This window comes from Thermobia domestica, chromosome 10 (assembly GCF_964235325.1).
Source record: "Thermobia domestica chromosome 10, izTheDome1.hap1.1, whole genome shotgun sequence".
In the NCBI taxonomy this organism is placed as follows: domain Eukaryota; kingdom Metazoa; phylum Arthropoda; class Insecta; order Zygentoma; family Lepismatidae; genus Thermobia; species Thermobia domestica.
Window position 1 is genome coordinate 31,886,107 of NC_137463.1, and position 26,649 is coordinate 31,912,755.

The 26,649-nt window shown below is 37.3% G+C and overlaps 1 protein-coding gene across 1 annotated transcript in view; it reads left to right on the top strand.

Moving 5' to 3' along the window:
- LOC145662403 (small subunit processome component 20 homolog) overlaps positions 1-26,649 on the top strand; it is a 108,555-nt gene that overhangs the window by 77,152 nt on the left and 4,754 nt on the right. The window contains exons 30-33 of the mRNA XM_081727943.1: positions 2,400-2,706; positions 13,973-14,211; positions 16,488-16,718; positions 19,151-19,417. Coding sequence (XP_081584069.1) covers positions 2,400-2,706; positions 13,973-14,211; positions 16,488-16,718; positions 19,151-19,417 — 1,044 coding nt within the window. The remainder of the gene's footprint in view (positions 1-2,399; positions 2,707-13,972; positions 14,212-16,487; positions 16,719-19,150; positions 19,418-26,649) is intronic.

The following is a 26,649-nucleotide window of genomic DNA, read 5'->3' on the forward strand; positions in this document are numbered from 1 at the left end:
TTCACAAGTTGTTTCTGTTTTTCGTTAATACAAACTGTGTTATAATAGACATGCATGATGAATAATTTCCTTTTATTTGTTGATAAGCGTTATGTCCTTTATTTACTCATTGTATTTCATTTTATTTATTTTTGTACTGTTAAATCAAAGATCTTTCTAAAGTACCTTGGCTGTTTTAAATGTTTCATGTCAATATTAACATTTCCCTACTGGCACATTGATTTAATAACATTAATACTCACGCACGGTGTTAGAAACACGTCAAACACCTCAAGGAAAATGTCTTTATCTCTGTTTTATAACATAGTGATATTGTTTATTGAGTTTTATAGATAAAATGAAACCTCTTCTCTTACATTAATTTAGTTTTCAAATAACTTCTACAAAATTACGACACATAAAATCTTCACTGGAAAAATTAAGATATTATTATACTGTCATTGCATGTGAAACTATTACATATTATTATTTCTAATTTAATTAAATTAATATATTTATTTATTTATACACTCTTAGTGTTCGTAATTATTTGAAAACAAAAGTAATTTGTTTATTTTCATTATATATATTTCTTCTAATCGTTGTAACAATCGTCACACACTATTCAACAATGTACATGGATATAAGAAAAAAACATTCATTCATCACGTGTTAGTAACCAACATTAATACTGCTGGCGCGGGGTGTTAGCAACACCTCAGATATTAATTATGTAAAACTAAAAACTTATAATTGTGATATCATTCTTTTTATATTAGATGTAATAGGTTCTCAAGATTCCAAATGGTTAATTAAACCTAATCAGTTCTGAGAATTGTTTCACGATAGGTGATTCATAATACCCCGCGTCAGTACTAAAGAGTTAAAATATTAGAGATTAAAATTGTAAAACAGAAAAATATAATTGATATTTTTTTGTCTGTAATTTAATATATTATTACTTATCTGAACATTTTCAGTCGTAATATTTATTTTGTACTGAACGTTCAAGAGTTAAAGGCAACAATAACGAAAATAGTGTACATAGACTTGCATACAAAATGTCCTAAAAAGAAATGTACTCACTGTTTGCTAGCCCATATATCATAACTAATTTGACTTGACGTGTGAGTTCTTAGCACTGAGAGAGAGTTGTTATGTGTTCGAAATGACTACCAGTAGTCTCTATACAACGCCCATAGCGCCGAACTGCACACCGAACTACGGCTGTTAGTGTATCTGACGTAATGGCAGCACATGACTACGATTTAAAAAAAAAAAAGTATTGTATATCAGGCAAAATTCTTGTCTGAAGCATATCAAGATACGCTTCACCAGTTACGGTACCCTCGAAGAAGAGGGGCCAATCACACCACCATACAGCAACCCCCGGTAGATTCACTGCTCTGTCCACATGAACGTGAGGATTTTCAGGAGCCCAGTAGACACAATTGTGGCTTTTCACAGTACCGTTAAGATTGGATTGCGCCTCGTCAATCCACACAAACATCCCTGCAAATTCCACATCCCCGCCGACCATGTGCTGAAACCATTCACAATACTCCATCCATCGATTAGGGTCGTCCTCTTTCATCGCATATAGCAGTCTTAGAATGTAGACTTTCCACTTTACCCTCTTCAGAATGTGTCTTACACTTGACCGGCTCACCCTAGTTTCGCGTGCTCCCTGGTTCACTGATTTGTGTGGTAATCTGGTTAAATGTTGCAACACCGCATCACTAAACGCTGTACTTGTAGCTATTTGTGGTTGGCTGGATCTTTTCTTGTGCACATCTTTAACTGTTCCGTCGACTTCGAATTTATCTTGAATTCAGGCAATTGTTTTATGTGTGGTGACGGTGTTCCAAACTCTCTCTCTGCCAATACTGTTGTACCTCGTGAATCGTCTCGTATTTCCAATACCATTTCAATACAGCCTACGTTCAACAGACGATAAGCGAACCTCAGCCATTGTTGCTACTCGACTGTCTTCTGCTGTATTGGCTAATATGACTGGTTTGTTCCACCACAAACCACCCGCGCATGCGAAGCATAATATGCTAAATTGCCAGCTTCGCCAGATCAGTGAGTGTGAGTCTTTTTGTGTAGAAATTATTTAATTGCGAACAGTTAGTACATTTTTTGAACCCTTCTGTATAAGCAAAGCAATCGAGATTAATATTCCAATGCGCGTAGAAGTTTGTATTTAGTGCAGAAGACCAGATGTCTATTTCTGATACAACGTCTTATTCACGTTTAACTGCAAGTTGATGTCTCATGCACTTTAATATCTTTGTAACCTCTCTGCTGAAAAGAAGTGTTAAACTTCAAACACATTATGATTACATCACACTGTAAATGTTGATGCCTGATCTTTGATCATTTTTGCTTCAAAATTTATGTATTTTTTATATTTATAGATTGCTCATAAACGATTGGCAGCCCAGCTTTGTGGCATTTTCGTGCAAGTAGAGAAAGACTCCTTCAGTAACCGATTGTCAACACTGTTCCCGGTGTTACTTACGCAGTTCAACCCTCAAATGGGGGACGAGGAAGCCGGAAAATTTGTTCGTCTGAAGTCTCAGACTTCAAGTTTATCCGAAGAAGAGGAAAGAATGAGGGATCATCAGTTATTTCAATTGTTACAATTACTTCTAAAATTATGTATAAATGTTCCGGCTATTTTACAAGACAAAGGATGGCAGAGTGACATGGAACCAGTTTGGGGTAAGATCGCTACTTTTTTAACAATAATAATAATAATAATAATAATAATTATAATATAAAAATCTAGACAATCTGTTTCTCATTGATGCATTTCGTCTATATCTCAGTTAGCATCCGTTATGAGTAGGGTTCATATTTTACGGGATTGTACCTGATTATGAGGTAGTGTCTCGTCGTCCCAACAAAATTCCTCTTGGTGCATAATTGTCCCGTAATTTGTGGTTTAGTGTTTAACGCTCTCATTCTTCAATTTAGAACATACAATTGTCAAGAAATCAATAGCTATCGTCATAAAAATGTCATACGAATTTGTAATTGTCTTATGTTACGAGAAAAGCGCATACTGTAAAAACTAAGCATAACGTATTTGATATGACACAGATCCGCCTTGAATCGAAATTAGTTTTGTTATTTCATATGCATTCAAAACGCCGAAAATAATGTGTGTTCTTACATAAAATCTATGGACTAAATGCCCCTATATTATATCATGTGATTGTGGTTGAAAAATATCCCATATTCAATGAGAAAAAGCAAAAGAGCTACTATTCACCGGGGAAAAAAAATGTTGCGGAATTTTCTTCTACATGCAACAGGTAGTGCTTTCGAAAGATGCAACTTCCTTCCTCGGCCTATTAAAGACAAAAGGGATTTAAAAACATGAAGGCAGGGTAAAAAAAAAAAAAAAAAAATGGTTAAAAAGTTATGTAAAAAAATGAAAGAAAGAAAAATCTTCTGTCAAACATTAAATCACACAGGAATAGACACTCATTGACATTGTACACTAGTGTTCACTGTTTTCTGTTCTTGCTTTCCAATTTATGAAAGTATGTAGTGAAAAGATTACTCCAAATGATATTTATTTCTCCCCATCCAGATTAAGTGTAGGCCTATCTTTATGAATTAATATGATTATTTAATTTTTCGTTCCGTTGCTGTTTTAGCTTTTTCAATTAAACATGATTCCACGCTACGATGGTTATAATCTCTAAGATGCGTTGCTAAACTGGATAACTGTTTCGGGTTCCGAGATTTCGAGGTACAAACGTGTTAAGTTATTCTAGTACAAATGTTCCTGTTTGTTTGACCTATATACACTTTATCACATTGACATTTCACTCGATAGACGCCACTGCTTTGTAAAGGGTCAGTAAAAATGCCTTAAAATTGGTTATGCATTTATTTATAGATTTCGGAGGAACTTCTAAAATTTTGATGTAGTGTCTTTGCAGAATTTCTTCATTTTAGCTGAGAAGTGGAAACCAAAGGAACATTTGTACTAGAATAACTGAACACATTCGTACCTCGAAATCTCGGAAGCCGCAACAGTTATCTAGTTTAGCAACGTATCTTAGAGATTATAACCATCATATCGTGGATCATGTTTAATTGAAAAAGCTAAAACAGCAACGGAGCGAAAAATTAAAGAATCATATTATATTCATAAAGAAAGGTCCACACTTAGTCTCTGGATAGGGGAGAAATAAATATCATTTGGAGTAACCTTTTCACTACATACTTTCACCATGTGGAAAGCAAGAAGAGAAAACAGTGAGCAGCAGTGTACAATGTCAGTAATTGTCTATTCCCGTGTGATTTAATGTTTGACAGAAGATTTGTTTTTTACATATCTTAAGCTTTTAACCAATTTTTTATTCTTCCTTCATGTTTTTAAATCCTTTTTGAGTCTTGAACAGGCTGAAGAAGAAAGTAGCATCTTCCGAAAGCGCTACCTGTTGCATGTAGAAGAAAATTCCGCAACATATTTTTTGCGATGAGTGGTAGCTTTTTTGGTTTTTCTCATTAAATATTATCAACGCTCGCAATATTATGATATAGTATCCCATATTATTTAAATCGAGCTCGTATTCTTTCTTCTTCAAAAACCTACAATTCCTAGTTATGAGAGGTGTCAAATGACATATGCCTTGTATGTATCATTCCATCTATAGGCCTTATACCATTTTGTGATTGTGGAATAGCTTGTATAAGTTACAATCAAGAAAATAAAACATTGAACGGGGGGGGGGGGGGGTTATTTGGAGTCGTCTTAGATTTGAGGTCATACATTTGCTGAGCGTGACTGAAATAATTGACTTTTTTCAAGTTTTCTCGTGGTTAACTCAGATATTTTTTCTAAAATTGTAATCAAAGTTAGTTCTGTTATTTATCAGATTATGGTGAAATTATATGTAACAGGGAGTGGGAGTGAAAACCCATGGCACACGATACAATGCCTGCCGTAAAACTACATGGTACGAGGAAATTGGAAAACTGATTTCCGTTGTGTTAACATGTAATGAAATTACTTTGATATTACTCTTTTAAGGCAATGTTTCCCACCTTAACGCGCGTGCATAAGAATGAAAAGTCAGAAAGTAGCACAGGCTCCTGATGGAAGTTCTAATTTCATCTCCATCTGAAATCGAAACTTGGATCACACGTATTGAGGAATTAAGCTCTGAATTATGATGGCGGATGGGTACCAAAGATTTAGCGCCAGAGATAGATAAAAGAGAGTAGTAATAATATGGTAATTTGTTGTTTAGATTTAGAGTTTGACATTTGAAGATAATAAGGTTTACATTTTGAGTAGATTACGCTATTGTGATTATATAAAAAGGATTTAATATGTATGTTTATGCGAAATTACATAACAGGGTTCCTACTGGTCAAGGAAATCAGGGAAGTCAGGGAAAGTCAGGGAAATTATATAAAATATGTTTTTTCTAACATTAATTGTACACCATTTTCAGCTTATCCAGCCATTAATGATCACAGCATGGAACGTTGCTCAGATTTTTATGGGTGATAAATGAAATGTACGTATGAGCAACTGATTATTATTTGTCTCTATGGAATAAATGTTCTCATATATAAATATTCACCGTTATTTAACCCTTATTTATATGTCAACGTCAACCGACACGGTCATGAAAGTCAGGGAATTTCCTGCCAAAAGTCAGGGAAATAGATTTCTCCAGATCAGTACGAACGCTGCGTAACAAGCATATCAGGTTGTGAGATAATGCCAAAAATGAATCGTGATATATCTAGCATGATAATAAATATAATAATGTGTATGTTCGTGGTGACGTTCTAATCACAACTAGAATTTCGTAGCTCACAGTGATGGAAGTTACTGTAAATACCACAATGATTAGGTAAACCCATTATACATTCCCTATTATGTCTGTTGACTTAAAACTATGCACTAAAAACATATACGGTATTAGACTAATAGGTACTAGGGAACGTAGCATTAGAGTTCGCAGGATTTACAAAGGAGACACCATACTATATTTCAGCAATCTTATATTTCGCGTCTCGAATTACATAAATGTATGAGAACATACGTCGTTCATGGAGTTCTTCGTATTTCTTTCAGTTCTTCATACCATCAACTGAGGAGTTTGATATAATAAGGGCGTAAGCAAGTTTACGCCCTTTTTGCATCAAACGCATTTGTGGCTTTTGCCATGCTTGTTTAGTAGGGTGGAGCGTTTTGCACTTTTGTGGGAAATTCGGTGACGGCTAGTGCGGAAAAAGTGCCATTAATGGTACCGACCTTACTGATTTTGTTATTTTATTTATTTATTTATTTTATTTTTTTTGGACAACCCCTTACTCTGCCCCAACGGACTTAAAAGTTTTTTAAGTGTTTGGTTAGGGAATACGCACAACACCAATGGCAGAAAAGCTACTTGTGGTCGTTTTTAGAGTTACCTGATGGCTACAATTATTTTATTAAAAGAAACTCGTAGCAATGCCAGTAAATAATTTTAAAATGTTTATAAGTCGAAGTACAGCCATATTAGCTCAGTTGTTGGAATTAATGTCCAGATTTTGTTTGGAATGCCACGTTAACGATGATTATAAGCATAGTTCTTGATATAACACGATTTTCTTTGTGCAGCTCTTCGCTTATTTTGCTCTATACGCAAAATAATGCAGAACTCATCACGTGGAGGTGGTTGCACATCGAGTTTCGAAGTAGGCGTACGTTGACATTTGACCTTAGGTCACGTAGTTCTTCTTGGTCTCGAAGCGAGGCATTCTTGTTCTAGATTTCAGTTTGGCTCTAACGTAGATCTTTTGCGTTCTGGCCGCACTTTTTCGACGCTGCCTCGGACACCAGCTTCACTGTGCGTTCCACAGCTTGACTATGGCAAGGAAATGTTGTTAGAGTAGCTGAAGTTCGGATGTTTTCTTCAAGCTGCTGATCCGTTATGTTTCGTGTGATTGGCGGCTCTGTTAGACATTTAGGCCAATTAATCATGTCGTAGTAATTTTCAGCTGTAAAGTTTAATTTCGGAACAATGAAGTCACGTGGGCGGCTTGATCTCGGAGTCTTCTGGCTGCAGCACTTTTTTTAATCCTTCTCCAGCCTAACGTTCGAATATGCGGATTTTCATCTGCTGTCATCGCTATCAGCAGGTTTTCATGATGAGCGTAGTATCCGTTTGTTTGTAGAACAGAATGAACTATGTGTTGTAGATTATCTGTCAGAAAACGTGATAGCTTAACTATGCTAAACAGATGCTTGGTGCCCATTTCGCACGAGGATTTCGCCGTATTGAAAACCAGACGGGAGCGTATACTTTAACAGTGTACTGGCAAAGTAGACACAAACTTGAACTAGGTTTATCAGTACTGATGTAGTGGCGAAGCATCCTACAGGCCAAGATAAGCCATCGTAAATGTGATAATGGTCCTGGTTTTCTGTTTGCTAAATCGGTAGTACACATTCCCGTAGTAACAGCCTTACAAATTTCAAAGAGATAATTCTGGTCGCTGCTTAAACCATCTGTTTTTTCCATTTCAGACACACATTCAACGGGAATGGGTGTAAAGGAGACGATCGATGAACGTTCACAATCCTTTAATTTCTTTCCGATGGGGCCGGACAAAGCTTTGGGTCCGGTCGTCCCACCATCCAATTCAGTAACCAGGTGTCGAAATGGCAATTCGTTGGTATGAAGAAGGCAAATGAGATGCTGCAGTTCCTTTCCTAGGGATCTTTGTATCTGACTTATCACGCCGTTATACCATCCTGTGTTCGTGGCTTCACCATCGCTGCCGACTGCCTCAAGACTTGACGCGTCGTACTAGTTCTTCTCTAAAAGCTCCAATATAGTGTCGGCAATATCCTTGCCAGTGCCTGACTTAGGAGTGGCATGACCCAAGTATTCTAAACCGGGCTCCGATAGAACTGTGATATGCTTTTCTGTAACCTTTCGTCTTCGTATTTGCCGTTAATTTTTCTTGCACAAGAGTTGCATAATTTTTTCCGTCGAAGTAGATACTTGTAATCGCCCGGCCTAGGTGAGCCTTTTCTTTCTGGATCCTCTCACCCAGTTTATCTTTTCCTCTTCGTACCTTAGATCTGCCAGCAACAAGATTTTTGTCCTCTGGCGTTATGAGTCTCGCGTCCTGAAGTACGGCAGAAGCGATCAAAGCAACCTGTCTGGCTGAAGCTCTAGTTCTAAACGCTTCCTCCGCTGTATTTTGAAGATGCGCTTTAGGCTATGTTTCCTTCTTGGTCGCGCCTCGAAGTCAGATCCCGATGTGCTTCTCGATTCAACAGCTTCGCTGGATTTCCCTGACGACGCCAGTATCTTTGACCTGTGCCTAAACCTAATCCCAATCCCACTAGCTGATGGACTTGCTTCAACACTTCCAGCGTCTTTCTTGGTTGTCCGCCCCTTAAATCTGCTCACTTTACGGGAAAACATCTTTAACAGAGATTTGCTTGTTCGGACGTCAATGTTACCAATGCTCATTTTCCGTGATGTTCTCTGGTCCAAAAGAAACTTGAATTCTCGTTTTGGAATCTTGCGTGTCCTCTCACAGTTGCAATCTTCGGCGGTTTTACATTTGCAAGACGCAATATCAAAAAGAGACTTTTCCGCGTGTGCAACAAAACCTGCATGAAGTGTTGCTTCTTGTCCTTGTCGACTGAAATGTATTTCCTTGGTGTGACACTTATTATAAAATGTTTTCAGCATGTCAAAAACTCTCTTTTCTGAAACCACAGGAATGCTTGCTTTACGCCAAATATGTACAATTCTTTGTTCAACTAGTTTACAAATGTCAGTCACTGGTAATTTAGTTACACTTTCGTCACCACTTAAACCACTTCGAAACCAATGATAATGTCGCATAACGTCAGCGTACGTGGGTAACTGCACTTCACTCATCTCACTTGGAGTGCCAAATAAGCCTCGTTTCACACTTTTTCGTGTTGGTCTGCTATGAGGCTTTTTCTTCATCTTGTTGTCCATTGCTTCCGAACTTGGAAACCAAAGTATACAAAATGTCTCTGAATCGTATCTCACTAAGAAGACTGTAACTTTACGTACAATGCACAAACTCTCTGTCTTAACAGAAAGAGTAGCGAACTAAAACCGTTAAAGCTTAAGCTGCAATAAACTGGCCTGTTGGATTGGTTGGTCTAAGTACGCAATATTTATACTACCGCCGAACTTCGAGCGAGAATATTCTAGAAACATCGGCGTAGGTTCTGGAGCCAACGAGGCGAGCGGGAGGTGCGCGAATCTTCTGGACGGAGCCGGATGTTGCGACGACGCTCAAAGAGCGTGGCCAAAGTAAGCAACCACGAAGTTGTGTAGCCTGCCGCTAGATGGCATTTGCTGTCGGTGTACATAACAAGCGAAGAGTTGCCAAAAACAAATCGTGTTATATCAAGAGCTATGCCTATAATCATCGTTAACGTGGCATTCCAAACAAAATCTGGACATTAATTCCAACAACTGAGCTAATATGGCTGTACTTTGACTCATAAACATTTTAAAATTATTTACTGGCATTGCTACAAGTTTCTTTTAATAAAATAATTGTATTATAGCCATCAGGTAATTCTAAAAACGAACACAAGTAGCTTTTCTGTCATTGGTGTTGTGCGAGTTGCCTAACCAAAACACTTAAAAAACTTTTAAGTCCGTTGGGGCAGGGTAAGGGGTTGTTAAAAATTTTTTTAAAAAATTAAAAAATCGGTAAGGTCGGTGCCACTAATCGCACACTAGCCGTCATCGAATTTCCAACAAAAGTGCAAAACGCTCCACCCTATTGTTTAGCCTCCTGGTAACATTTCAATTCAATATCGGAATAAAATGCTGCATTTTCAACATCGTTTTTCTCCAACTGTATGTTTCAGATTTACGCCCTTATCCCATCAAACTCCTCAATTATTCCATTCATTCCTATAGTAAAAAAATAAATAAAATATATATAGTACGCATACAACTGTTTGCGTTTTCAGTCTAATGTCCGAAGATTAGGAATGACTATTATACAAAAAGTACCCATATCGCAAAGTAGCCAAGATAAACTTACGAAATGAATATGTGATCTGATCAATTCCAACTTCAACAATAAAAAGTTCGGCATTTAAAATGCATAAGATAAATATGTCACACAATACAAGTTTAAATAGGACACCTCCCAAATTTCGAAGACTTGGTCGTAAGTAACTTTTTAACATAATAATATATCTATTTATTAAAGTGCTACAATAACAACTAAGAGCGACTGAGTTCCAACCTATAACTTTAGCTTTCACACCTCTGATTTACGGTTATTTGTGATTCACGTTTATAACAAAGACAAATATTTTTAAAAGGTGTGCTTTAAATAAATTACTTAAAGAGATCTTTTTCACAAAGTTTATCCTTTTAAATTATTGTTCAAAGCCTTTGCATTTTAATAAGCCTTCTCCGAAATACATGCAAATGAATTGTGCTGCCATCTCTGGAGTTTTTTAAACTATACGTTTGTAGACGTTAATATGTTTGTGGCAGATCCTTTCAGCAGTGAGATCTCAGAAACTACAGGCTCTAGAAAGATGACGTTTTCACTGATCGATTGAAAATTTTGCGTAGATTGTCCAGTTCTAACTCAATATTTAAAAAAAAAATGCCCATTATTTATTTATTACATTTTTACGGGTACACTGGAAGTGTTGAAATTTAAAAAAAAAAACAAACAAAAAAAAAAAAAAAAAAAAACTAAAGCATCATATTCTACCTATTATACATTCCAACACCATATAATTGTATATAGGGGCTGCATATTTCTCAGGTGTTTGTTTCATGGCCAAATTATAATGAAAAACGAAGGATAACCATTTCTCCAGTCTAAGTTGAATCTTTATTGTTGGGAGTGTTTTGCCCAATTAACACCATATATCACTGACATTATAATTGATTGTATGTGTAATGTATTAGCTTATTTTAAAATGTATAAAACGATAATCATGCCTGTTGTTCTGTATGGTTGCGAAATATGGTCTCTTACTCGGAACGAAGAACATACACTATGTGATCAAAAGTATCCGGATACCTGGCTGAAAATGACTTACCAGTTCGTAGCGCCCTCCATCGGTACTGCTGGAATTCAATATGGTGTTGGCGCATCCTTAGCCTTGATGACAGCTTCCACTCTCGCAGGCATACTTTCAATCAGGTGCTGGAAGGTTTCTTGGGGGAATGGCAGCCTATTCTTCACGGAGTGCTGAACTGAGGAGAGGTATCGATGTAGGTAGGTGAGGCCTGGCACGAAGTCGGCGTTCCGAAACATCCTAAAGGTGTTATGTAGGATTCAAGTCACGACCCTGTGCAAGCCAGTCCATTACAGGCAAGTTATGGTCGTGTAACCACTCCGCCACAGGCCGTGCAGTATGAACAGGTGCTCGATCGTGTTGAAAGATGCAATCGTCATCCCCGAATTGCTCTTTAACAGTGGGATGCAAGAAGGTGCTTAAAACATCAATGTAGGCCTGCGCTGTGAGAGTGCCACGCAAAACAACAATGGGTGCAAGCCCCTCCAAGAAAAACACGACCACACCATAACACCACCACCTCCGAATTTTACTGTTGGCACTACACACGCTGACAAATTACGTTAACCGGGCATTCACCACACCCACACTCTGCCATCGGATCGCCACACTGTGTGCCGTGATTCGTCATTCCACATAACATTTTCCACTGTTCAATCGTCCAATGTTTACGCTTCTTACACCAAGCGAGGCGTCGTTTGGCATTTACCTGCGTGATGTGTACCGTGAAATCCAAGTTTTCTCATCTCAAGCCTAACTGTCATATTAACATGCTTGGAGTGGATCCTGATGCAGTTTGGAATTCCTGTGTGATGATCTGGATTGATGTCTGCCTATTACACTTTACGACCTGTCGGCGGTCTCTGTCAGTCTACAGACGAGGTCGGCCTGTACGCTTTTGTGCTGTACGTGTCCCTTCACGTTTCCACTTCACTATCACATCAGACACCGTGGGCCTAGGGATGTTTAGGAGTGTGGAAATCTCGTGTACAGACTTCTGACACAAGTGACACCCAATTACCTGATCACGTTCGAAGTCCGTGAGTTCCGTGGAGCGCCCCATTCTGCTTTTTTCACGATGCCTAATGACTACTGAGGTCGCTGATAATGAGTACCTGGCAGTAGATGGCAGCACAATGCACCTAATATGAAAAACGTATGTTTTGGGGGTGTCCGGATACGTCTGATCACATAGTGTAGATTGAAAGTATTTGAGAACAAGATCTTGAGACCAATATTCGGACCCAAGAGAAACGGGAATAGGGAATGGCGGAATCTTCATAACGAGGCACTACATAATTTATACGGTTTATCCAACATTGTTAAGGTCATCAAATCTAGGAGGCTCAGTTGGGCAGGTCATGTAGCCAGGATGGAAGAAAGAACGAACGCTTTCAAAATCTTAACTGGAAGACCAGCCGGAAAACAACCATTAGGAAGACGTAGGCGCAGATGGGAGGACAATATTAAGATGGATCTCGCAGAAATAGGAATACAAAGTAGAAACTGGATCCAGTTGGCTAAGGATAGAAGTTAGTGGAGAGCTTTTGTAAACGCGGCATTGAACCTCCGGGTTCCGTATTCCATAGAGTTACTTAGTTTATGTATTTACTTATTACATACTACATGCAAGAAGAAAGAAAACACAGATCATACATGAATTTAAAACTCCAACCGGAAGTAGGCTGAAATCTTGCAAATGGTACGAGATATTGAGAAAGTAATCGAAAAAAATCTTCCTTTTACGGTATCTCTTGCCGATTTTTACCAAGCCTTGTTTCACTTGTGTCTGCAAAGGGACATGTACAGATGTGAGGAGTAACAAGGAGATTCATGCTCATATATGAAAGAACGCAGGTTCAGCTAGTTCTGTATTAAAATGCTAGGTTTATATGTTTGTGGCCAATTCCTTTCGACAATGATCACTCGGAAACCACAAGCTCTAGAAACGTGCTGTTTTCACTGGTCTATTTCGAATTTTGTGTACATGTGCCACTTCTAATTCAAATTTTAAAAAAATGTGCTGTTATTGTTCTATTCAACATTTTATGGGTCGTTTTGAGTCGATAAGATTAACATTGTCGCTAGGGTTCATATCCCTGTGTTAGTCAACCAATAGAGGAGTTATGTATGACGGGTTAACGGACATTGCAGGCGCTTTGCTTTAATGTATTGCATGCAGGGAAAACCTATTGAATCCTGGCAACTTCAAATACCTCAAGAGCCGCAAGAGGCGTCCTCGGACGGATATAAATTTATAAGGAGAAAAAAAATGACATCATCTGTTACTTCTCGAAGCTCAACACAAACTCAAGCCAACACTTATACATTAAAATGCTGTTTTTATATGTTTGTCTATAGCAATTCACTTCCTTTGTAAGTCGTTTTGTCCTTTAATTGTGTGTGTAAAGTGATATGGACAGCTATAGTGTGGACGTGGGAAGGAAACCCATGGTCATATTAGAATGATGCGCTGAGTAGTCAACCAATAGAGGTCAGGTTCAGCTAGTATTTATTAAAATCTTATTTCATCTGGGTACGTTCAGTTCGTTTTCATTAACTTCAGGCTAAATCCCTCATCGTTAATTTTTCCTTTTTGTAGTTCTCATCCGATTTCTAGAATCATTATGACTAATCTGTGTGATGTGTTCCATAAATTTCAGGAAGCGGTCTTTGGTCTCTGGCGAGTTTGCGAATCTTAAAATACTGGTAATCACCTTGTTCTAACATAAAAGTTTGCTTTCTTAAGAAACGTTCCATTATTATTATTATTATTATTATTATTATTATTTTAATTTCAAAAATTTATTTTATTTTATTTTTCATATATTTGGTCAACATAAAATGATAAAAATGAATTTTGTATATTGTGTAATTTTAAGAGAAAGTCTTTTTCCATAATTCCAGAATATGTGCAGACACTTCTTCTTCATGAACACGAGTGGGTTCGTCTGTCTGCTGCCCAACTCTTAGGCCATCTTTTCAGCTCTGTAGATCCGTTGAAGATCGCGGAAGCTGCAAATTCCAACAGTAGAATTAATTCTGGATTTCTATATACAAAAGCCAGAAAGAAATTAAAATCTTTAGTTCTTCAGTTGTGTTCGCAAATGCAACCAGAAGGAATAGGAAACGAGATGGCCGAACAGGTAATTTCGATTCCTTTTTTATCCGGCATAGATGTAAGTTCTGGCAAGATTCTTAAAGGTATTTTTTTGTTTGATGTATGGTTGTTCTAGAAGGAGTTCCGCAAAGTTGCATACTAACTGAGAGACTAAATACTTTAGGATGTTGAAATTAAACTCTCGAGCTACAGCTCATGAAGAGCAATAGTCTGCTGCAAGGTGGTTTAATTCAACTCAATAATCCGTGGTCAGCACATCGTTCCAAATGTCCTCACCTATCTTGCTCACCACCAATGCTGCATTTACGTATAAGCGAAACAAGCTGTAGAATAGGGCCCCGCTCGCTTGCGGGCCCAAAAAAATTTAAAGAAAAACCTGATTGTAATGTAATTTCCAAATAACAAGATAAAACAAATATGATTAAACGCACATACAACAATGGTGTTTAGTATTGTTATATACTAGGATTTTATGAAGCAAGTAATAGGATTCTATTTCTCAGCTCCACTTGTAATGAGGCTCCTGTTTCCCAACTTTTCTTGTAATGGACCCATGTTTCCATTTAGATATCTGTTAGGTCCATAAATTAGCATATAGCATATATTAAAACCTTAAAAAAAAAAAACAAAAAAAAACGACATTTTGTCGCTGAAAAAGAAAGCTTAACGTATAAAGGGCCCCTAAAGCTTGACGTATAAAAGGCTCCTTTCAATTGCTTAGGGCCCCATCAGACCTAAATCCGGCATGGCCACCACTGAAAATTCTGCATCCTGCTGTGAATTGAATTGAGTCCACGTGAACTAATCGTTGGGTACAGTAAAATAACTGTTCCGGAAAACTGGTTGTCTTCAGAAAAGTCATAGTTAATACAATTGGGGGACATAGTGTCTCAGCAGTAGAGCGCTTACCTCTGGTGCCCGAGATCCCTTGTTCGCTCCGTAAGTTTTCTCGGGATACTCCCGTTTCCTTCCACATTCTCATTCCACCAATTATTCCATTATTCACTTGCCTTAATCATCCGTCTCCCTTAGTCTAAAGGGCATAAACGCGGGACATTAAACTGAAAGATTTAATTTCATATAAGAAAACAATTAATAATTTCAAAAGATTATACTTAAAAAAAAATAAAAAAGCAAATTTCTTCAGAAGTTAAGTATAATTTTGTATGTAGACCATGGTTCCTATTTTTTTTCAGCGACCCCTTTATATACCCTGATTAGTTCACGTTTCCCCCCCCCCCCTCCCGCTCGTTATTCAAACACAGGGGCGCGGTGGCTCAGTGGTAGAGCGTTCACCTCTGGTGCTTGAGGTCCCGGGTTCGATCCCAGCCCCCGCCAAGTGAACTTTGTGGTGGACAAACATCGTGCTCGTGGGTTTTCTCGGGGTTCTCCCGTTTCCTCCCACTTTCTTCATTCCACCATTTCACTCATCTCTCATCATCACCGTCTCCTTTAGCCTAACCGGCATAACCGTGGGACGTAAAACTTAAAGATTTCATTTTTTTTTTTTCGTTATTCAAACATGCTTTTTATCTGAACCCATCTTCGATTTCAGATGTGTCATTAAATTCTCAAATCTTCAATAATAATAATATTACCAGTTTATATCTGTTAAGTTTTTAATTCATAAGAATTTTGGAAATATTAAATACAAAACGTCAAACACGTAACGTCTCAGAAGTTTGATAAAGTTCAATTATAAATTGTTAATATGCGTGATGCTTTATTCGTAATTTCATAGTTTATTTCTATCAGTAGCTTGCACTTCCCTTGCTCGCTCTTCCCGTCTCCTAGGTTGGGAAACACGGATATAGACCATATCATTATCATAGGTATTCTGTAATTACTGGCAAGTCACTTGCCGCAACTGAGAAACTTCCTTGCTCCACACTCTTCCGCTAACCACTTCGTCTTCACGGACGTTTTTTTCTGTTTTGATATCGTCCATTAACTGTAGACTCCTTTGCCCTCTCCCTCTCTTTCCTTCTACCATACCCTCTAGCACTTCTCTCATAATACAGTGCCTTCTTAGCCAAGGTCCCAACTAGTTTCTCTTCCTCTTCTTAATAATATATATTTTTTTTCTTTTCTCCCCCACTATTTCCAACCCTTCTCATTCATATAGTATAGACCATAGATGGTATAATAATTGTGTTCAAATAGCAGCATTCTTGAAATAAACTTAGTAGTTGTTTGACTCTCAATAAAGACTTATGCCTTCAAAAAGTATTAGAGCTGTATTATTAGCGTAATGATGACACAAAAACCTTTATTTGTTAACAATAGTAAACTCTTTTCTAGGTCGTTAAGAATCTTGTGTTTATAGCAAGAGTGATCAAAAATGTCAATCCAGAGAGTAATTCCACACATCTATTAAATGGAGTCTCAGCGTCCAGTGCAAATGAAATGGATGATAATCATGATGATGAGGAGGAGGATGTCAAAGGAAATTTAAGTCTTCGTTGGATGATTCGAAGGATGAGAAGAATTGTCAATGCCGAGATTTCCACAGCGCCAAAGAGCACATTGCTGGTATGTGTAGTATAAATAGTGTAATAACTATAAAACACTCAGTCTAAAATACAAATATGCCATTTTTACTCATATTGTAGCGGTGTACTTATATAATAACTTGCTTATCAAAACAAAGTAAAAGCCTTAATCAAATAATAATAATATAATATAATAATAATAATAAAATACGAGTGGATATATATCAACGTTTGTACTAAACGGTATCTTATCACTAAAAATTAACTCGTGGAAACGCAGCCCAAATGCATAATTCAGTAGTATAATGCGATATGGCTGTTTCTAACAACAAATGTAGCAACATTTTAAAAATACGATATGTACAATACAGAAAAAGAGATATCTCATATTAGGCACAGTAGTTCTGTGAACAACATCAATAGTAAAATTATTGTTCTTTGCCGTGAAAAGCTATAGAAAACAGATAAAATGTTGTGGAATTTGAAATTTGTTCAGCAGATCGTTGTTTAAAAATAAATCTGTGAAAAATACACTTATTCTTCTCTAATAATAAATACTCTATTTACGCGAATCTAAGACGCTCTCAAATGTAAGACACATCCCCAATCTTTACAGGAAAAATTGAAAAAAAAATTCTCGAATGTAAGACGCACCCTTGGCGAAAATTAAAAAAAAAAAAAAAACTACTGTATTGATTTTAAAAAATGAAAAAAAAAAAAATTAAACACGGGAAAACAAATAATGTTGTGGGAAAATAAAGAAACATTGAACTTACTGCTTTAATGTACAGTATATTTATATGCATCTACTGGTAATATTTTTTTTTTTTTCTAATGTAACGATACAACACTTGTTTGCGTTAGTTTATAGCAATCCATTATCGGTATCATATTATCATATTATACTGCTATATTATACCGGTATGTACACACACAAACAAATAATTATTCAGCAATTATTTAAGGTTGTTTCTTTTCTTCTGTTTTGTACTCTCACTCGCAAAAACGATACTGACATGTTACTGCTCATTATCTGTTTCCTTATCGGCATCACTATCTTTTCCAATTTTTCCACTTTTGATAGCCAAATACACACAAAGTACACATTCTTTATAGAATCGTGATTAATGGGATTAGCAATTTTTGACAAAACTCCATCTAATCTGGTCTAAATTTGCATAATTCAAATCTAAGACGTACCTTGATTTTGGAAGCAAAAAAAGAAAAAATCGACAAAAAGTGGGTCTTAGAATCACGTAAATACGGTATTTACTGTTTCTTTCGCCTCGTTGGCTAAGCGGTTAGCATACGCGCCTTTAGCGTGGAAGACCCGGGTTCGAATCCCGGCGGGAGCTCATGTGGTTCGGATTCCACGTTAATCAGTAGGTCCACGTCTCATATAGCCTCGCTGCTGAACGGGATGTTAAACTCAAACTTAACTCAACTCTTTCGCCTCGTGTCTGAAGATCAGCGAGCGATTACATTTATATATATATATATATATATATATATATATATATATATAATCTTCACGGAAGACATATAGTACGATATCGCATACTTTCTCTCGGCGTGAAATGTTATAGGTGATAAGAATGGCGATATTTACGTTCAAAGAACGGTATGCTGTCATTCAATCTCTCTATTTGCGTGGAACGACATTCATTGTTAGTTGAATGGAGTAGGACACGCGGTAATGATGTCATAGACGCGAAAACTTGACATTCGTAGTGTGACGATTGCCTGACACATTGCAGCGCGTGAATCCTTATGTTCATTGGTTAGTAGTCAAGAAACCCATCTAGAGGAAACTTTTCGAATTTCCAGATCTGGTATTGGATGAAATGAACAGATTCTACGAAAATTGGAAGCTAACTGTTCCACTCAACTGTCTTCCATAATCATCTATTCCACTTGCTCAGTCATGTTGTCGGTTATTGCATGCCCGAGGTTCTTTCAGTTGTTTTCACACGGCCTGCTTTAAACTATCACACCTACAGATTCATTTTTTCACTTCCATAAGAACATCTGTGCATGCCTCATGTAAGTAACAAAAGAGCGGAAAATAACATGATATTCTTCGAACGAAAACGTTACAATTTTTAAAATGGAAAACGCGTCTGCCCCAAGACATTACCGCGAGATTTTTATAAAGTACATTGGTGCCATGCAGACTCGCCCAACTAAAAAGACACACCCTCACCTTTCTGCCTACCTAAAGAAAGAAAAAAATCTTAGCTTATTGTTTTTGAAGAACACTCACTTTGTAAAAGATTATTATTCCTGCTTTTGGTATAAAAGAGCCAAGTTCGATCCCCGGTTATAACTTATTCCACGTTAAGTTATTGGTTTATGTCTCATATAGCCTCGACGCTGTAATGGAATGTCAAACTGAAAACAAGCGTCATGTGTTCTTAACGTTGGTTTCTAAATATTCTCCTGCTTACCTACTTTCTCTGTTTATATTTGCAGCGATCTTCAATATTCAAGTGGACGGCTGCAATTGCTGTAGATCTCGGTTCCGAGGAACTTCCTCAATATCTTCATCATCTATTGGCTCCTGTGGTGAGAGAATTGACGGATCAGAATGCGGATAATGAGTTAAAGCAGTTAGCTCAAGAAGTGTGTGATCTCATAAAAGGATTGGTTGGTGTCGAAGTATTTACGAGGTATTATTCGAAACTTCATACACAACTTGCCAATAGGAGAGCTGAAAGAAAGAATGCTAAAGCACATATGGTAAGTAACTTATTGTTAATAATGAAAAATTCATACTGTTTAATTTTTTTACCCTATATTTTAAGAATTGTCTTCCCATTTCATCATTACACATGAATAAAGTTTAAATAAGTAATTAAGGAATTGCATTTTGTAATTTGAAAATGTCATGAGTGATAAGAAATTTCTGTAAGAATTCATAATTATCAAACAGTAGTAGTAGAACGTTCGTCTGTTGTTAGAAAATTTATATTTGTTTATAATTTTTATATTTGGTTATGTATGTATTCGTGTCTACTGTTGTTCTCAGATGTTCGCTTTCTCGGGACCAAGGTGCGTTTGAGTATATCACCAGTTTAACCAGCTACAAGTCTATGTGGCCATCACAGAAGAATAGCTCGCAACCGGGGATGCACTCACTCGCTCCATAGTCATGGGAGAAAGGATCGAACTCAGAAGACCTGCCCTACAAGTGTATTATCTAAATGAAATTTTGCGCAACGGAAAAAAAATATAAATAAACTCGAAAATTTGGAAAAGTAAATAAAAAAATAAATCTCAGGATTCGTGACATTCACTGATGGGTTCCCCGTAACGTTTCACTCATATCATTTTCCTCTCGATGATTCATTATCGGATTGATAGGAAGACGCACTATTGATCTCGACTAAATCATGTTTTACTATGAGATTTCTACTCTACTGTATCTCTGTTATATGGAATAAAACATAACTGTCAACTTGAAGCTTTACTTGTTTTACCGAAGCTTTATACAGACTGTTTACATTGAGTTTAGGGGCACAACAATACATCGCATTACACTTTACAGAATCATTTTTACCGTGCGTGTCACAATTCGTGACCAACCATTTTTACAATATCACAAGCACACCTACTCTCATGACTTTCAATTTTATTACCTACTTTTAACAATATTTATTACTTTTATTAAATAGTTACGCATTCTCGACTATCTTAAGGAAAGTGCCTCTCATTGGCATTCATATTTTTCATTTAAAAAAAAAAAAAATCTTATGTTTTAGCTGTTCACAGCAGCTACAATTACTAGGCACCCTTTTCTATATTTATTTATTTCTTGCCTACACATTTTATTACAAAACATACACATGAAATCACTAAAATCTTAACCTACACTAACCTAAGACACATTCACACTACACACTCACACCAACAAATTTATTTTATAACGTAAAAACGCTTTGGTTGGCAGTCCAGGCCACATTTCTTTTAATGAGATTCTGTTATAAAAAAAAAAAGTTATATGAATGTTCGCACGGTGTAGAAAACCAATTGCCCCTATCGGAAATTTTTATGACAAAACGACCCATCGTGCTTCTTTTATCAAAGTACAGCTTCGGTTTCTTTCTCATACTTCACGGATACGTTAAGGTTAAAAAAAAACTTTAAAAGAATAAAATATATTGAATATATGTTCTATACCGGAGAACGTCATTCCTATCCTATTTGTTTAGCGTGGTTCTAATGTACAGCCAAATGATGCATAGCCAAATAAAAAAAAAATCGCAACAATAATAAAGAATACTGCATATAGCCTTTCACAACATTTTGCTTTCTTTGAATAACAGGAATTTCGATGGTCACTCTAAATGAAAATTTTAGACTTGCATGTATATTCCGTCAGTATTTGCTCTACCTTTATTTTCCCCCCCTTTATAGATAAGCCTAAGCCGTCACATATTGTCTCAGTAATTGTGTAGATCCTACGGGAAAGGAATTTACGAAGACATGGTTATATTATTATGTTTCACTAAACACCATATTCCAACGCGATAACTTGGTGAATTTCGAGGTTAAAAGAAAAATATCCATAAATCCAGGCTACCAAGTTACTTCGCTTGAAACCACTTTAGAAATAAAGAAAACTTACTTACAGTTCGGATGAGTTTGTATACAAGCAGAATCCAGTGTCGTCCTTACAAGCACCCGTTCATGTTTACCTTTCTTATTTATTTTGTGATGGATTTCATAGTTCCAGAATAAACAACTATCACTCACATCCTCCACAACATACAGTCCATTTTGAACCATTAACAGGCCATTAACTATCACGGTTCTTCCAAAAAATTCAGGATCCAATCATACAGAAATCAGACCTCGTCCATAATGCAGACAGACAACTTACAACATTGGGCTGCTTCGCTTCACTAATTCCCCTCGCTACTCGCTCCGTTCCGTTCAATAAATAGCACAAAAATTATCGCAAAGTTTGCAATCGAACCTTTTTAAATCTTTTAGTAGTAAAAATCTGTTCTGGAGCGGCTTTCTTTATCACTTTATGCCGATAATATCTGACGGGCGATAACTGAGGATTGTTTTCTTAGGCTGACGCCATTACAGTACGACAACAATGTGACGTAACAGTCTGAAGATTGAAGATGAGCTAATTATCATAGAGTTCAAAGGAAAGCGACCAATTATAAATAATTCTGTAAATCTGTGCTACTGACGTCACACAAGACAAGATTGAAGATGATGCACCAAAACCGAATGAATCTTGACGATTTTCTATCAAAATGGCTGAAAGTCTAAAGAATTTTATGAAGAATAATTTTTGAATAAAATTTTTAAAGAAAATTTTGACAGAGTTTTCAGAATGATTGGAGATAGGAAAAACGTTCTACAGATGAAAATAAAAGAAATAAGCAAAGTATTATTAAAAAATATAGGAAATTAAGACAGAAATAAACAAAACATAGACATTAAATACGAAATAAAATCCTAAACCTATTTTAATGCACGTCCTAACTTAATCCTACCTTTTAATACTACAAGAAAATTAAATGACAACATTACATCCTTGCATATCCTATATTATATATTATTTTACATTATTATACAGGGCGTTCGAAAATTTTTCAACATGATAACTCCATGTTGGGAGGTATCATCTTCTGCGGTCCTTGAAAAAAAAATTTTTTTTTCTTACATCATGAATACACTAACAGCATTTATCTACACTAAAAGAAAATAAACGACATTTATACTAATCTAAATCTCTTAACCTAATTAAAATCCTAAAATGTTTTATTTTCGCCTTCGAGCTTTTATGGATTCTCTGCCTCGCCAAGAAGTTGTCGTCGCTTGAGATCTGAACATCGAAAAAGTTTTAGGTTGTCGTAGCTTTGCACTCCAATATTCTCTCCTGATAATGTTTGAAGTTGAGCTGAATTTCTGAAAAGTTTAGTTACCAAATATGGTCCGAGATATGTGAACATGAATTTTGAGAATATCTTCTTTGGTACCGATGATAAGTAATGGGTCTTTAACATTACCAGAGAACCTTCTTTTATCTCATCTTTTCCTTTCTTTTCTTCTTCTTTGGGAGTCAGGGAATCCATCTCGCAGTTCGCAATCTCCCCTACTGAGAACTGCGATATGCATTTCCCGTCCAGTTTTCATTCGTTTGACTTCCGACTGACGTTGGTGCGAACGTCGGGTGAGATGGGTACGATCCCGCCACAGTCGCCATGTTCACCCCTGGGGAAGGTGTTGTATGGGGTACACTACCCCCTCCAGGTGGTGGTACACCCGATGCATATGGCGGACTGGCACGCATCCCACCAGAAGTTCCATTTCCATTTGGGAAAACCTGGGATCCACTTGGATAATTCCCGTATTCTCCACTATTTCCATAGCCATAGGCTACTCCTGGTCCCTCTCGGTATGGGTCATACCGCGGTCTTCCCGGGCCACGACCTCTCATGTTTCGGTTGTAGGAATTTCCATTCCTCCATCGATTCCTGTAAGGATATCGTGATTTCCGCTCTTCCGTACTGGAGGAATCTCGTGAATTACTCATCACAGTTTTTTCTTTAGTCTCTTCGGTTTGTGAGGACGACTCCTTGGTTTGTTTCCCTCCTTTTCCAAACCTCTTTTGGACCACTACTTGTCGTACGAAAGGTTTCCTCCATTTTCTCTCAGTCACGGCTCCAGTGTGTTCTGGGTAACCCTCTAATTCGGTTAATTTTAAGATTAACTGTTGTGTGGACTTGGGTTCCACAGCTCTTAATATCTTGGACTCATTCGGAGGCAAACAGTCAAGCAGAATTTCGATTAGTTCCCCTTCATCCGGATGATGCACGACCGCATAATATTCCGCTATCACCTTCCAAGCGAAGTCTCTCAAACAAGGGTATTTCGTCCGGTCATATCGCATATTTTGTACAAATTTCTTCTGTAGGCGCTCCATCCGTAAGGAGAGGAAACTGTCCCTGAATAATCGAACAAAATCATCGTAGGTTCGTATCTGTTCTTCGACCGTTTTATACCAAGCTCTAGCCCCCTCTGTCAAACAACGTGGCAATAATAATAATTTTTCTCGGTCAGAAGCCTCTAATAATTGAAAAGTCTGTTCCAAGTTTTCGAGGAATAAACTAGCTTGTCCGAATTCTCCTGTAAACATGGGTAAGTTCCGAATTTCTGACAATCGGATGCTGATATGTTTGTTGCCGTTTGCTGTGTCCGCACGTCCATTGGTGTTCTGAGAAGTGCCACACTCTAATACGGGGCCCCTTTCCGTCGGTGAATTTTGTCCAAAAGTTACAAGGTTATTTAAATTTTGACCTAATGAAGATTTCTCGGAGATGGTAGTCCCCGCATGATTGTGCCCCTCCTCCAGAACTCCAACGCTCGTACGCACCCCACTCGGAATAACCTGAGCTGACATTAGTGGAACATGCGTGAGTTGGCAACACTGATGAGGCAGACAGGTCACACTTGTCAAAGGAACGCGCCTAATTACCCCTTCATTTCTCTTTCCATCAATTCTTTCATTCATCCGTCTCACCTCCTCATTTGGCATGTGACTGGAAAGTTGGATGACATTTCCACAAATTGTATCCCTGGCCGTTGACAGGCACCCTGACACCGTCACTGTAGTGATGGTTGCAGTTTCCCCAACCGAAGATACTGGAACCTCCACTAAAGCATCAGAATCTGAGCCATCTGAATCAACGGATCCAGTATACAAACGTTTCCTATTTCCCTTAGGTACTCTATTCATGACACGGTTCGTAAGGGTCTGTACTTTGATCTCAAGTTGCCGATAGTCGTCTTTTTGTTGTGATTCGAGACGTGATATTTCCTTAGCTAGGGAGTCACATCTACGATTCACGGTGCATTCCGACAGACGCAACTCCTTTCCCACATCCGTTACGCGCTCATCCAATGTTTCGCGATAATTGGTGAAAGTGGACTGAAGGTCCTGGACGTCTTGACGTACCTCCTCCACGTCTTTACTTACACGTTCGAACTTCTCTGTGATAGTGGTATTTGTCTCTAACTTAAACTGTTCAAACCGGTTATTGAGATCTTGAATGCTATCAGTTACTTTAGAAAATCTGTCATTTATCTGCCCTAACGCAAAGTTTACATTTTCAAATCTAGTGTTTACATTAGCATTAACTTGTTCTAACTGATTGTTCATATTAGCATTGACTTGTTCTAACTGAGTGTTCATATTAGCATTAACTTGTTCTAACTGAGTACTAACATTACCAAATTTCTGATCAAATTTTAGACTTAATGTTTGAGTAAATTGCTGTAAAAGTTCAGCTAAATTAGACGTGGACTGTGACTCTACCGATTCCTGCACTACAGTATCATTCTCTACCTCGGTCACCTGCGGAAGAACTACCAGTGAACCCCTCTCTGTGTCATTTTCTCCATTGGACGCCGGCAAGTCTACCTGTGCCGCACGTTTTACAGTACAATATTTGCAATACCACGGTTCCACACTTTGTTGCAGTTCGGTGACTTCCGTTTCCGACAATCCCTGGCATTGGGAATGAATCCACAATTGACAATCGTCACAAAACACGCTTACTCCTTCTATTAGCTCGTCACAACAACTATACTTGTCCACAGACTGATTGGTCTCACTTAACTTTTTACACGACATATTTTCTCTTCCTTTTTACAAACTTTCATAAAATTCCCCGGATCTACCAATTACTCAGACAATATGCAACTATTCCTGCTTATCTATAAAGATTTACCACTTTCTTCAACTCGCTTTTTTTTTTTTTTTTTTTTTTTTGTGTGTGTGTGTGTGTGTGTGACCATCCTTCCTTGAGAATGATATAATCGAAACATTACAAGTTCCATCACCGAATATCATCCTGGCTGGCGTAGCCAAATTTGTTAGAAAATTTATATTTGTTTATAATTTTTATATTTGGTTATGTATGTATTCGTGTCTACTGTTGTTCTCAGATGTTCGCTTTCTCGGGACCAAGGTGCGTTTGAGTATATCACCAGTTTAACCAGCTACAAGTCTATGTGGCCATCACAGAAGAATAGCTCGCAACCGGGGATGCACTCACTCGCTCCATAGTCATGGGAGAAAGGATCGAACTCAGAAGACCTGCCCTACAAGTGTATTATCTAAATGAAATTTTGCGCAACGGAAAAAAAATATAAATAAACTCGAAAATTTGGAAAAGTAAATAAAAAAATAAATCTCAGGATTCGTGACATTCACTGATGGGTTCCCCGTAACGTTTCACTCATATCATTTTCCCCTCGATGATTCATTATCGGATTGATAGGAAGACGCACTATTGATCTCGACTAAATCATGTTTTACTATGAAATTTCTACTCTACTGTATCTCTGTTATATGGAATAAAACATAACTGTCAACTTGAAGCTTTACTTGTTTTACCGAAGCTTTATACAGACTGTTTACATTGAGTTTAGGGGCACAACAATACATCGCATTACACTTTACAGAATCATTTTTACCGTGCGTGTCACAATTCGTGACCAACCATTTTTACAATATCACATGCACACCTACTCTCATGACTTTCAATTTTATTACCTACTTTTAACAATATTTATTACTTTTATTAAATAGTTACGCATTCTCGACTATCTTAAGGAAAGTGCCTCTCATTGGCATTCATATTTTTCATTTAAAAAAAAAAAAAAAATCTTATGTTTTAGCTGTTCACAGCAGCTACAATTACTAGGCACCCTTTTCTATATTTATTTATTTCTTGCCTACACATTTTATTACAAAACATACACATGAAATCACTAAAATCTTAACCTACACTAACCTAAGACACATTCACACTACACACTCACACCAACAAATTTATTTTATAACGTAAAAACGCTTTGGTTGGCAGTCCAGGCCACATTTCTTTTAATGAGATTCTGTTATAAAAAAAAAAAGTTATATGAATGTTCGCACGGTGTAGAAA